Source organism: Diplodia corticola (genome assembly GCF_001883845.1).
Source record: "Diplodia corticola strain CBS 112549 chromosome Unknown scaffold23, whole genome shotgun sequence".
In the NCBI taxonomy this organism is placed as follows: domain Eukaryota; kingdom Fungi; phylum Ascomycota; class Dothideomycetes; order Botryosphaeriales; family Botryosphaeriaceae; genus Diplodia; species Diplodia corticola.
The window spans coordinates 337,114-350,592 of NW_017971502.1; the positions used below are offsets into that span (position 1 = coordinate 337,114).

A 13,479-nucleotide genomic window follows, 5' to 3' on the forward strand; every position below is an offset into this window, starting at 1 on the left:
AAGAAAAAAAGAGAAAACGGCAATGTTGCCGGGACATGGGCTGAAGCGAGCTGTTGGTGGTCTTGTTCACCTTGGGAGAGTTGCCTGTCTTGCATAACGGGGGATGTTTGTCGCTCGTTTGGGGGGATTATTATTATGGTAGTCTTTCGCCTGTAAGTTGCAACAGCGTGGTTGTCTCTTCTTAGCAGCACACTTGCTTGTGCCGTCGCAGGCAGAGCAGCGTACTGTTGGGAGGATGTGTACTTTTTTTTTTTTAGCTGGTTGTATTAATTGTACCCTGTAACAACTCGACTGGTGCCTGCATGTTCCGGTGTCGGTGAGGTTATTTCCCGGTGGCGCCGGTAATGCCGCAGGAAGGCGCAGCGGTTTCATTGTGGTGCGGCTGTGCGGCTGTGCTGAGCCCCCGCCACATGATTTGGACAGCATCCCAACCGGGTACTCAGGATGGAGCTCGTCATCAGCCGCGGTCATTTCCTCGTTTCAGCTCGCCAAATGACTGCCGCACGTAAGCAGCTGACCGTGGATCTATCCGCCCATCTCCACGTTACCTGAAATCTCCCCTATTAAACCTGCCGCTGCCTTCCGTCTCGCGATCGCTTTGTGCACTTTCGCAACCCCTCCCCCGCAGCGTTCGTCAAAGGTCCCCAGCTCGGCAGCGCATATCACAACAACTGCCTCGGAGCAGTCGCCGAACACCGCACTTCATATCATGTCAAGCCACGATTATTACGGCTCCGGCCAGCAAGACTACGGCTACGGCCACGGCCAGCAAGGCTACAACGCCGCTCCCCCGCCGCAGGGCCAATACGGCGGTCACAGCCCGTATCCGCCCCAGCAGGTGAGTATTTCCACGCGCAACCCTCACACAATCTCTTTCCCCCGGACGTCTCCCAAGCGAGCAATGAGACGCGCGCGGCTGACGTTTTGCGCGAATCACCAGGGTGCCTATCCGCCGCCGCAAGACCAGTACAACCAGTACCAGTCGCCCCCGCCGCAGCCGCACCAGGCTCCGTACGATCCGTACAACAACAACAACAACGGCCAGTATGCTTCCCCGCCGCCGCCGCACAGCGGCAGCTACTCGCCCGCGCCCGGCTACAACAACACGGTCGCGCCGTACCCGACGGGCGGCGCTGACGACTACAACCGCGGCAACCACTCGCCCTACCCGCCGTCGGCGCCGTACGGCGGCGCTCCTCCCCCTCCTGCGTATGCCGGTGGCGAGCACGGATACGGCCAGCAGCAGCAGCAGTACCCGCCGCAGCATCAGCAGCAGCAGGGCGCGTACGGCAACGAGCATGCGCGCCAGTACGACGCGGCGGGCAATCCTCTGCCACCGGACGGCGATCGCGGGCTAGGCGCGACGCTGGTGGGCAGCGCGGGCGGGGCGTTCTTGGGGCACAAGATGGGCGGAGGGGCGCTGGGGACGATTGGCGGCATGGTGGCCGGGGCGATTGGGGCGAATGTGTTGGAGAATCATCATGACAAGTACGTTGCCTTCTTCTTCCTCCTCCTCCTCCTCTTCTTTCCCTTCTTCGCTCTACGGATTGCAATCTCCTTCGTTGGGAGCGGGGTCTGGGAGGAGATGTCTTTGATGGGCTGATGGGCTGACTGACGATTGAAAACAGGGACAAGAAGAAGAAGAAGAAGTCCAAGCACAAGAAGCACGGCAGCGGCGACCATGGCTCCCACTATGGCGGCTCGGCGGCGATCGGCGGCCTCTACCCGCCCAGCCACGGCCATGGGAAGAAGCATAAGCACAAGAGCAGGTCCAAGAGCAGGGGCGGCAGCAGCAGCAGCAGCTCGTCGAGCGACTCGGATTAGTGCTGCGGCGCGAATCACTCGAGATGGTCACTTCTCGCTGCTGGATGCCGGGCCATGTTCTGCTTGGACGTTTGGACGTTTGGACGTATTGCTTCTGGCTTTGTTGCGGACTTTACTAAGCATGCATCCTAGCACTACTGACGACGATCATGATATCCTAATTTTCCTCTTGTTTTTCTTTTTTTTTTTTGACTTCCTGAATACTTCTTTCGACGGGTCGCGGGAGGACCTTATATCCGGGGGGCTTGCGGAATGGTAGTTTTAGGATTTGAATCAAGAACGTTTCCTTCGCAATAGTAGTAGCATATGCACATGGCGATGGGACGCGGCGCGCGGGCGCTTCGCGTCTCTATCACGCGTGATCGGAGCTCCATAACTAACGACCAGCGAGCGGCGCGAAGTGGGGGCGGGGCAACTGAGACAAATGCTGCCCTACCGGCTTTTCTTCGGCTGCAATTTTCAATCCAACGCCGCTGCTGGTGCTGATGACTCGGAACTTGAACCCAACACGCCGAACCTCTCCTCAGACTTTTTCTTCTTTAGCGCGCATTTCTAGGAGGGGAAAATACGGAACAAGCGTGAGAATCAAAAGAACTATCCCAGCAAGAAAAAGAAAGAAGAACGAAGAGAAGGAAACGCAAACCAAAAAAAGCAAGAAAAGAAGAGAGAGAGGAAAAAAACACCCACCATCCCGCCGGAGAGAGAAGAAGCGACCATGACGGACGCTTTCCTCACACTATTCCGGCGCGCCGCCCTGCCGGAAGGCGAGCCCGCCTCCTCCTCTTCCCCCTCGCCCACCATCAGCGAGCAACTCGCCTCGCTCGAGGCAGGCGACTTCGAATCCATCCTGTCGCAAGGCGGCGGCGCCGCCGCCGCCGTCCGCACCCTCCTCGGCCACAGCCACGACGACGACGTCCTCCTCCCGGCAGACGCACCAGCACTCTCCGACCACCCCCTCTGGACCGACTGGCTCCACCGCCGCCTGGCCGCCCTCCTGCTCGCCGCCCCCCAGCAGGAAGACGAAGACGAGGAAGGAAAGAAAAAGAAGAAGAAGAGGCGCGCCGTCGCCGTCGAGCTCGTCGTCGCCGCCGCCGCTGCCCTCGCCGCCTTCGTCCAGTCCAACGTCACCGGCCCGCCGCTGCCGTTCGCGTCCGCGCGCGCCGTCCTTCCACAAGGCGCGGCGGATGACGACGGCGACGCGAAGGCGTTGGCGGAGACGCGGCGCCGGCTCGTGCAGAGCCTCGGCGCGGATGGCGCGGCGGCGTATGCGCGCACGCCGAATGTGGAGCTGTTATGTTTGGCGGAGGCGGTGGTCGTGGGGGGGTTTGAGGAGGTGGTGGATGCGTTGGCTGGTGGTGGTGGTGGTGGTGGAGAGGCGGGGACGATGATGGCGACGGTGGTGAGGTGGGTGAAGGTGAGGGTGCTGGTGATGCGGCAGCGGCTGTTGGGTGGGGACGTGGCGCCGAGTTTGCAGGCGGCGATTTATGGGGAGTTGGAGGCGTTGGGGAGGGAGTTGCTGAAGGAGGGGGAGGGGGAGGGGGAGGATGAGGTGGCGAGGGAGGTGGGGATGCAGTTTTTGCTGGAGAGGGCGTCTATACATACCCTGCATGGGTTTGACAAGAAGGCGCGGGAGGATCTGGATAGGGCGGCTAGGGAGAGGGGGTTTGAGTTCGCTTTGACGGGGTTGCTGGGGAAGCGGACGAAGTTTCAGGAGAAGGAGACTAGTCAGCTTGTTGTGCTGGCGAGGAGCAAGGGGACGGAGACGGTTGACGAGGCCGGCAAGGGGAAGGGCAAGGCCGTCGCGGAGGAGCAGAAGGATGATGGTGATGATGTGGAGGCGAAACCGAAGACCCTGGATCTCAACGACGATACGCTTTTGGAGTCGATATCTTTCACGGAGAAGGCCAAGTCGTCAACCGATGTGCAGGATGAGAGCTCGTTACCGCCGAGCCTGGCCGCGCTGGATCCTGGGAATCAGCCCAAGCTGGACCCGCTCGACTCCATCATTTTGCTTTCCCTAGCCTCGTCAATCACGAACACATCGCCACAGGACGGCTTGACGAGAGAGGAGACCATTCCGTACGCCACGCGCGCGCTTGAGGGCGGTAGCTCCAACTGGCAGGTCTACACTCAGGCCCTTTTGGTCCGCAGCAGGATCGAGGGCTACAGAGCGAGAACTGCCGAGCGTGGCCTGCTCCAGCTTCAGGCACTGGTAGACCAGATCATTGCGGACACTGCTGGGGACGGGGCCACGGCAACGGCTTCAGGAGGCGGTTCTGCGGCTACGTTCCTGCCGCGGCCGCAGGAAGAGGACTCTGCGCCTGTCTCTGAGCGCTTGCGTTACATTTTCCAGCTATGCACGCCGACGAGATGGGAGCTCGAATCCGAGCTGGCGCAAGCGTGGACCAAGATGGGTGGTTTCCGCTCTGCGTTGGAGATCTACGAACGACTAGGCATGTGGGCTGAGGTTGCGCTCTGCTGGGCTGCCACCGAAAGAGATGACAAAGCCAAACTGATCATACGGAGAGAGATCTTCCATGCAACAGACGGCAATGACGATGCGGCGGGCGAGGATGAAAAGTGGGAGGGCGCACCGAGGGACCCGGCGCCGGGTGATGCGCCCAGGCTGTACTGCATTCTGGGCGACATCACCAAGGACCTCGACATGTACGAGAAGGCTTGGGAAGTCTCGGGCAACCGGTACGCCCGCGCTCAACGATCTCTCGGTCGCCACTACTTCGCCGAGAAAGAATACGTCAAGGCTGCGAACGCCTACTCGGCATCTCTGCGTGTCAATCAGCTCAACGGAAAGAGCTGGTTCGCCCTCGGCTGCGCGCTTCTGGAGCTGACCGAGTTCGAACGCGCCGTCGAGGCCTTCACGCGCGTCGTCCAGCTCGACGACACGGACGCGGAAGCGTGGAGCAACCTGGCAGCCGCCCTGCTCTACCTCGAGCCCAAGACCGGCGACGACGACAACGAAGCCGCCGGCAAACCCAAGCTCGACGACGAGGAAGAAGACGACCCCAACCAGATCGACATCACCAAGACCCGCCAGCGCGACCCGCAACAGCACCGCCGCGACGCCCTCAAGGCGCTCAAGCGCGCCGCGCACCTCCAATTCGACAACTTCCGCATGTGGGACAACCTCCTCACCGTCGCCGCCTCGCTGACCCCGCCATCCCTCTCCGACATCATCACGGCCCAACGCCGCATCATCGACCTCCGCGGCGCCACCGACGGCGAGCGCTGCGTCGACGCCGCCATCCTCGACGCCCTCGTCCGCGACGTCATCGCCCTCTCGCCGCCGGGCACCGGCTACGACGCATCCAGGCCGGGCCCGACGCGCATGCTCGTCCGCCTCGTCGACGAGGCCGTCGTGCCCCTCATCACGGGCTCGCGCCGGCTGTGGGCCGTCGTCGCGCGCCTCGCGCTGTGGCGCGGCCGCCCCGCCGCCGCGCTCGACGCCCACGAAAAGGCGTGGCGCGCCGCGACGGCGAGCAGGCCCGGCTGGGAGTCGACCGGCGACGAGGCCGGCTGGAACGACGTCGTCGACGCCACGGTCGAGCTCGCCGCCGCGTACGAGAGTCTCGGTCCGATGGAGCGCACCGAGGGCTTGGCGGCGGGGAGCGGGGAGGTCGTCGCGAAGGATTGGAAGTTCAAGGCGAGGAGCGCGATCAAGGGGATCTGTGGGCGCGCGAAGGAGACGTGGGAGGGGACCGAGGGGTGGGAGAGGTTGAGGGAGGCGTTGGAGGGGTTGAAGGGGGGTGCGTAGGTGCGGGGGCACGGGCAGTCGGTTCTCCTGGGCTGGAGACGGGACGAAAGGGGGGGTGTCATCCGATGGCCCTGAGGCGGGCTGGTCGGATGGATTGGGGGAGGGGAAGAATGAAAGAGGGCTGACCTTATGTTGGCAGGACTAGATAGTGAGGGATAGAAGAAAGGAAAAAAAAGTTCATGAGCTTGGTATTTTTAAGGGAACTGTATGCGCGGGTGGGAGGAAATGAAAGATATGTTTGTCAAGAAATGTGTGGCACAGCAGTCTTGGGATTTTCGGGCTGTCAAGGACTTGGAAAGAAAAACCGTTGCTGGGAAGCACGGTATGTTTTCCCTATTGAGAGGTGACGCTGACTTAGACTGGCTATGTTGATAATAAAGGTGTGTGGGAGATACCTGCTATGGGACTTCTCTGGGACTGATGGCTACTGCTCTTCGCAAAGCTATCTTTTCCGTGGACCCGGCGGGTTGACGAGCAGGCTTTTCAAAGAGCCGTAGTCTAGCGTGAGATCATCCCGGAGTCACCAGATTGCGCTTGGGGTCTTTTGTGGACCGAACAAATACTTCTTCAAACAGCAAGGAAACCGGCACCAGCCTTTTAGAGTGAGAAAATGGAGCCTACGCTGCAGCTGCGAAGAGAGAAAGACACCCTCACCAACAACGCCATATTCTCATAATATACTCATTGTCAACGTGTTTGAGATGGTCTTTAAGAAAAGAATTTCTTGGGGATGTGCGGCTATAATGCCAAGAGAGACATAGACTGAGACGTCAGAGGCGCGTGCGTTCAAGATGGCGTATGACCTAGTCCGCTGGCCAACATCTCTTTCCCTACCTGCGTTCAACTGTTCAGCGCGCGGATCGGGCATCGTGATGGTGAGCGGGTGGGGGTGAGGGAGGGAGGCGGGGAAGCGGGAAGGTGAGTGTGGGGTGTCGTATGAGAAAGGGGAGCTATGGGGTGGGGGTCAGGCGCTTTGCCGGTCTCCAGGGACGGGATTTTCTAGTTTGTGGTCTGCCAATGGCGGCGGCGGCGGCGGCTGCCGCAAGATTGAACTGTACTAGCAGGGCTCCGAGGCGAGAAAGGCTCCCATCCTCTTCCCCTCTGAGCTGTCTGGTGCCGTGGTGTTGACTCCGTTCCTTTACTTGGCAGGGGGAGCAGTCTGTCTCCTTGATGTCTCCGTGGGAGCGTGCTTGTGATATGGGTAAGACGTGTTCTCGCCTCTTCCGAGTATTACGTGTGAACTGTGAATGTGCGCATAACAGGTTGTCCATGAGGTGCTCACGAGTGCGCGCGAGGAAAGCAGGCCCGACCTCCGCGCGCGAAAGGTCTAGAAGTCCCAGACGGCGCTAACCGCACCGGGCAAGTATGGCAAGTGATGGTGGGGTGGCGGTGAAGCGAAGGAGCTCCGCACTCGTCGTGCCAAATTTCCAGCACGCGGGGAAAAGGGACGGCAGGGCACGCACCTACCGGCCGCGGGAGGAGGGGAAAATGACTCCTCGTGATGACTGGAATACTGCTCATCAGCATCAGGCGACGTTCCCACTCACGAGACATGAAACGTTCGAGTCAGTGGCGGCTGCAGCGGAGGGACCAAGGTACACGACGAGGCTCTGACAAGTCAGGAAAGAACGGACCACGTCAAAAGATGGAGAACGGCCTTCCAAACGGTCCGACTGCGTGCTTCGCTATCGATATTATGTCTATTGTTCTGTCATACTTCTCAAGTGTCTGTGAGAGTGTGCTTTGAGCACGCGCTTCTTCCGCGCCTCCCCGGCCGCCGGCAAAGCCGCAAAAACTACACCAGATACAGGATGCCAAGTCACCTGGTGTATAACGCCACCCGAATTCCTTTATAGGAAAAAGCCGTCGTCACAAATTTTTTTCTCGCTCTCCCAAATCAATAGATGAAAAGCTTGCGCCATCCCGAAGGTTCCGATATCGCCAATACGTAGGAGAGGGGCGCCCCCCTTTCTTCTACCTGTGGGCTTTCGAAGAGAACGCCGGAAAACTCCTAACTTTTGCCAATTTTGCTGCTTCTGCAGTTGTGTGAAATGCATCCTCTCCCTTTGCGCCCGAAAAACATAAAAAAAACCAACATGAAGTGCAGATAGATAGCTCGGATATTACATTACGGCAACGGAGTCGTACGAAGGCGGCATCTCGCCAAAAATCTCGCAATAAGGGGGTATCGTGGGGTGGAAAGCAGTCGAAGTCGGCGGGAGCACCACCGAAGGGGCAGCAGTACCGAATTGTCCCTCCAGCGCCGCTGCGGCAGCGTTGCCGCCATCGTTGGCGTAGTCCCAGTTCGAAACGGTGATGTCGTAGACGGCGCCGAATTTGCGCTGGGGGAAGGGGTACATGTTGACGAGCTCGCCCGTGTCGACGCTGTACTTGAGCTCGGCCGTGATGAGCTCAAGCACCAGCACGTGCGAAACGGACAGGGCCGAGTGGTCGTCGCCCGCCGCCGCCGTGTTGCTCATCGTATCCGGCTCGACGCCGCACGACGCGCGTGCTGACGCGGGTAGCGTCACAGTGAAGGACGTGTCGACCTCGCCCGAAGGCGCCGGCTTCGGCAGCTTGTCGAGGTTGCCGGTCCAGCCGCCAGACGCCAGCTTGCGGATGTGCTGCTGGGTTTCCTTCTTTTGCTGCGCCGTCTCGGCCGCGTTGGTCGCACCCGTCTCGATCTCGGAGAAGGGCGGCAGCCGGCCGGCTTCTGCCACGGGCACAATGGCGGCGCGCTCCTCAATGCGCCAGTCCAGCCGGCGCACCGCCAGGCGCGTTGTCGTGCGGCCGCGCTGCGAGATGCTGCCGCAGAGTGTCAGGCGAGCGGTAAAGTCGTCCGTGGGCCGCAGCACGCCGGGGAGAGCCAAGCGCGTGCTCATGAGGCTGTCTGGGAAGCGGCGACGCAGCGACACTTCGGCGGGCCCCTCGGGCAGGTGCAAGGCGCGGCGTAGCACAAGCGGCGTCTCAGTCTTGAACAGTGGCTTGCCGGTGGCGCGCGATACGGCCGTCGCGGCAAGGGCGTACGAGGTGCTGGCGACGGGGGTCGAGGTGGAGGCGGGCAGGTGGCCTGGGATGCGGACGTTGAAGGGGAGGAGGTTGCGGCGCTGCTTGTTGGACGAGTCGGCGGTCATGGGCGAAGGCGAATAGGCGACGGTCCATTGCATCAGCTCCTCGACGCAGGTCCGCTTGTCGCGGGTGGGGCTGCGGTTGCCGAAGGAGCGTCGTCTGGAGGGAAGCAGGGCATCTTGCGGCTTGGTGGCGGGCTTCTTGATCTTGGTGGTGCGCAGCAGCTGGAGCTGGACGGAAGTGATGTCCTGGTGCTGGACGGGCTTGGCGGCGACCTCGATGTGGCCGGCCAGGGGCACGCTCTCGGCCTGGCACGTGTCGCCGATAACGGTCAGAGGGGACTTGGGGATGCGGAGATGCATTTTCGGATGGGCCTCAGTGGCGATGCTGGAAAGGGCTTTTAAAGCAGGAGCCGAGATCTGGGCCGGTCTAGACTCGCTCCCATTGGTATTGGGCACGGTGCTTCGGATGCGTTGGAGCATTTGCCGGTGGAGGGAGACCGGTCGGAAGAGGCAAAGGGCGGCGGGATGGTGGCGTTGGCTGCGAGGGCGCGGTGTATAGGGCGGACAGGCCGTAGTTATAACAGTATAGACAGAATTTTGAAGGGTTGGACGGACTAGCCCCGGAGCGGAAGCCAAGACGCAGGCAGCGCAAATAGCGGAAAGCGGTTAGCTCGCCTCTGTTCCTCGCTTAGCCAAGGATTCACTCCGGCGTTTTTCTGCACGTGGCGACGGCGAGGACGGCTGTGGGGGGAGCAGGAGGCTGCGGATGATGAAAAATCTGCTGCTGCGGCTGGTGCAAAGCCTTTTTTCTGCTTGCCGGCACGCGGCGCGACCCCGCGCGTGCGGGATGCTGATGCGTAACAGAAACATGTCGAACAGCGCAGCAGGGACTCGACTTCCTTTCTCGTCGACAGGCCAGGGCGCTCAAGCCACAGTACGTAATAAAACCTCCTGTCGACAGTCACCGGTGCTCGCACCTCATCATGCAACATGGCCGATGCCGATTCTAGAATCGCACCATCGCACCGTGCCGCCTCCCCTTTCTGCTCCCATGCCGCGTGCGGGTTGCGTCTTTGGGCGATCTGCAGCGTAGTCAGTCGGGAATCCGTGCGCGGCCTGCCATGATTCCATCCTCTCCCCATGCTCGCGCTACTGGCGCGGGAGCACCCGAGCCCGCTGAGCTGTCGGGTTGTGTAATAAATAATCAGTAATATAACACCAGCCGGGCGGTGATGGCGGCGAACGCGTGTCCCGGGCACCGATCCCCCGTATTGCTCACGTCCCTTGGGCGAGCTCGTCATCCAGGCGGGCAACGACGCGACATGGTTGTCGCCGGAAGGAGGGCGGGAGGTGCGGCGGGTGGATCTGGGCTCGTGTGTGGTGGTCGCGGATGCGGGATGGATCTGGGTCGAGGTGAGAGAGGGTCGAGGTGATCAGGATTACGTCGATCGTTGTTCCGGCCGGCTCACGGACCCCACCGCCTGCCACTCGCTCTTGGCGCAACCGAGCCCGCACGTCTTGGCAGGAATCATCTGAGAGTTTAAAGCAACATACAGCCATCAGTCTCACGCCCGAACTTCGCCCATCTCGAGCCCGCCACCGCTGCCGCTCCCCGCTCCGGTTCTGCTGCCTTGCGCGCGTGCCAGTCCGGCCGAATGTCCCGTCTTTGAATCAGGTTGCCCCCTGTGGCCCGCTGCCTGCCGCGCCTTCACCACCGCTGCTGTCCAGATGCCGACCAGATCGACAAAGCAGGCACGCGTGGCCATCGCCGCGGCTGCTAGCTCTGCTGGAATCGCTCGATTACGTGGCGCGCCGCACCCGACGCCCGCTGTGTCCAGTCACCACCCTCATGCTCCGCTAAAACTTGCCGCAGTCTATACATGGGTACCTCGGCGCCTTTACGGTAGTATTCGTCAACGTCTGTGATCCAATCGATTTTACGCATCCACTCAATCCAAGTCTGGGTTAATCGTTATGTGAAGCACTCGGCATGTCATCCAGTGACTGCCTACGCACCAAGTCGAGAATCTAGGAAGTGAAAAACAATAGTAAAGAAAATGAAACAAGAAGATGACTAATACACTAGGTATTAACAGTAGGGGTATCATAAGAAGACTTCAATTCACAATCTGATGCCGGCAGCCTCCACCTTCATGGCCAGGGCGCCGGTGAGAGAAGATAACCTAGGAAATGAGGATCCAGTGCTGCGCTGGATACTCGACAAGAATATTGACGCAATTTGACGAACAGACTGTGGCATCAATGATGATGCATCCATCAGGCCGAGAAAATAATGAAAAGGCACCACCAGTAAGCCGGAATGATGAGGACGGCAACGGCGATCCGGAGATGGGAGGCGGCTGATCTCGGCACCCGCAACCTACCCGACGATGTCGATGTGACGAGATGAACAGCAAAACAACCTAGGCCCACATCACAAACTCTTCCACTTCCTCGCGGCCTGTCCCGACGTCAACTTTCATCTTGGACTTCTTCGCCACATTCTCCCACCTCTCCATCACAAACTCTTCCACTTCCTCGCGGCCTGCCCCGCCGTCAACTCGAACCTCGCCTTCATCTTGAACCTCTTCGCCACATTCTCCCACCTCTCAATCACAAACTCTTCCACTTCCTCGCGGCCTGCCCCGCCTTCATCTTGAACTTCTTCGCCACATTCTCCCACCTCTTAATCACAAACTCTTCCACTTCCTCGCGGCCTGCCCCGCCGTCAACTCGAACCCCGCCTTCACCTTGAACTTCTTCGCCACGTTCTCCCACCTCTCCCTCTCCACCTCCTCATAACACTCCACCAACAACGCCTCCTCCCTCTCCCCCAACACGGGCATCGGCCTCTCCCCCTCGCTCCCCTCCCCGGGGCCCCCCTTCCTCTCGTGCCTAAAGTTGAGGAAATCCCTATAGTCGAACCCGGCCTCGCCGTCGGCCTCGGCGATGCGCGGCGCCACGCGCGCGAAGCGGCCGTAGACGGCCGCAACCGTAAACGACGGCGTCTTGCCCGCGGCGACGCGCGCGCGGTTGAGCCGCGCCGCGATCTCGTCCCAGTGCAGCCGCTCGCGCGTGCGCAGCCGCTTGATCTCGCGGTTCTCGCCGTCCGCCTCGGGCGCCTGCTTGCGCACGTACGCGTGCGCCCCCCGGTTCAGCGCCATGGCCCGCAGCCGCGCCCGGTGCGCGGGCTTGTCGTCCGCGTGCGCGTAGGTCGGGTTCGAGTTCGAGTGCGGGTGCGAGTGCGGGTGCGGCGGCGAGGGCGGGGGCGAGTACTCGTGCGGTTGCGGCGGCGGCGGCGGCGGCGGCGGCTGCTGCTGATGGTCTCCGTCGGGCCGGCTGGCGGGTGGGTGAGGCGAGTCGCTGGCTGGCTGGCGGTATAAGATGTGTGCGATGCGACCGAGTTGGTGTCGACGCGTTGTTGGGGATGGGGTCACGAAGAGAGGTTGGTCATCGCCGTCGTCATCCTCGTTGTTGTTGTTGTTGTTGTTGTTGTTGTTGTCACGGTTGGACTGGAAGTTCCGAGGGTTGGTCGCAAATACGTCGATGGTGCCCAGCGTGGTGGTGGAGGCGTCATCGGTCTCCGGCATCTCGCTGCCCATGTGGCTGCTGTGAGATGAAGAGGCTGACGCTGGCCGGTAGGGAGGAGAGCTGGTGAGGTCAAAGGGGTTGTGGTTTTGCTCCATTCTCGGCCTAGCCGCCCGAGCGTTGGGGGGGCGTCTGTTGGTTCTCCTGCGCTGCCGCGGGAGCACAACGTTGTTGCCAGCTGTCCTCAGGTACCCGTCCCTGGTGGAACGTCCCAAGGACTGAATTCGAGGGTTGCGAGAGTAGAATTGCCGGGGTTGCCGGTCCTCAAGCTCGGTGGAGGAATCGTTCTCATAAGTTCTAAAATTGTCTGATCTGGCGCAGCCGTCGGCCTCGTCACCGGTGATGAAAACGTCCGCTCTGGCGTAGCCGTCGGCCTCGTCACCGGTGACGGATCCTCGAGGGCTGCATGAATGGGTTAGAAAACACCAGTACGTATGGAATAAGGCATTAGAAAATACTGACAATGTAGGCGACACAAAAGGGAAGCGTTTTTCCATTCTCACGCTCTGTTGATGTTGAGTCGCAGTGGCACAGATGTGGTCAGTGAAACAGTTGTTGTCGTATCGTCTTGCAGAGAGTTGAAGATGCCTGAAGTATGCTGAGCAGAGATTTCGATCGTGGATGACAAAGCAGGATAGAGTACAACCTTTAGAGTTCCTCTTATGCCGCTTAGGTCCCGGTGTCTGCTGGCCGGATGCCGGCAGATTCTCAACGCGTGGCCGTGCACTCCGTCATGGGAACACGCAAGGCCGAACAGGTGTTCTCAATGAGGGTCAAGTGCAGTATTATTTGTACACGCTGCAAGTGCAGAGATGTTGGGTCCCAACGCGGTAAGTCTCGTGCGATTATACTTCGCAATCCTTGTTGACTAATTAATTAATTCCCAGGGACCACTAGCCCGAACCGCATGTCCGCAACGGCTTGAATCAGCCCCGGATCCGAACACTTTCCATCGGCGTTGGGGATGTGCACCAGATGACGGAAGTCCAATTCGAAAAATGATGAAGCTCGGTCGATGACAACCTTCACTTGTGCAGCAACCCCAAACGAGTGTCAAGCGTACGTTGTAAAACAAAAGAGACACAACCCGCCAGCAAGTGACGGAGGATGACCTCGCACGAATTGGGACAAGTCCTGTCAAACGTCAGCAGCACGCTGCAGCGTGCTGCAGATGATGATGGTCAGCGGAATGCGACGCGTAGCGCCAACTTGATGCGACCGCGA

The 13,479-nt window shown here is 60.4% G+C and overlaps 4 protein-coding genes across 4 annotated transcripts; 2 read left to right on the forward strand and 2 right to left on the reverse strand.

Moving 5' to 3' along the window:
• Positions 1–709: 709 nt before the first annotated feature.
• On the forward strand, positions 710–1,824 carry BKCO1_23000115 (uncharacterized protein; the record flags this gene model as incomplete). Its single annotated transcript, XM_020272921.1, has 3 exons — positions 710–838; positions 941–1,488; positions 1,629–1,824. 3 exons carry the CDS (start codon positions 710–712, stop codon positions 1,822–1,824), a joined length of 873 nt encoding a protein of 290 aa, XP_020130745.1.
• A 715-nt stretch (positions 1,825–2,539) lies between these two features.
• Positions 2,540–5,596, forward strand: BKCO1_23000116 (tpr domain-containing protein; the record flags this gene model as incomplete). The annotated part of the gene is made up of 1 exon (XM_020272922.1): positions 2,540–5,596. The coding sequence occupies one exon, from the start codon at positions 2,540–2,542 to the stop codon at positions 5,594–5,596; it is 3,057 nt and encodes a 1,018-aa protein (XP_020130744.1).
• A 2,123-nt stretch (positions 5,597–7,719) lies between these two features.
• BKCO1_23000117 (arrestin (or s-antigen) n-terminal domain protein) lies at positions 7,720–9,147 on the reverse strand (the record flags this gene model as incomplete). Its single annotated transcript, XM_020272923.1, has 1 exon — positions 7,720–9,147. The coding sequence occupies one exon, from the start codon at positions 9,145–9,147 to the stop codon at positions 7,720–7,722; it is 1,428 nt and encodes a 475-aa protein (XP_020130743.1).
• A 2,210-nt stretch (positions 9,148–11,357) lies between these two features.
• Positions 11,358–12,752, reverse strand: BKCO1_23000118 (uncharacterized protein; the record flags this gene model as incomplete). The annotated part of the gene is made up of 2 exons (XM_020272924.1): positions 11,358–12,657; positions 12,718–12,752. 2 exons carry the CDS (start codon positions 12,750–12,752, stop codon positions 11,358–11,360), a joined length of 1,335 nt encoding a protein of 444 aa, XP_020130738.1.
• Between the last annotated feature and the right edge of the window lie 727 nt (positions 12,753–13,479).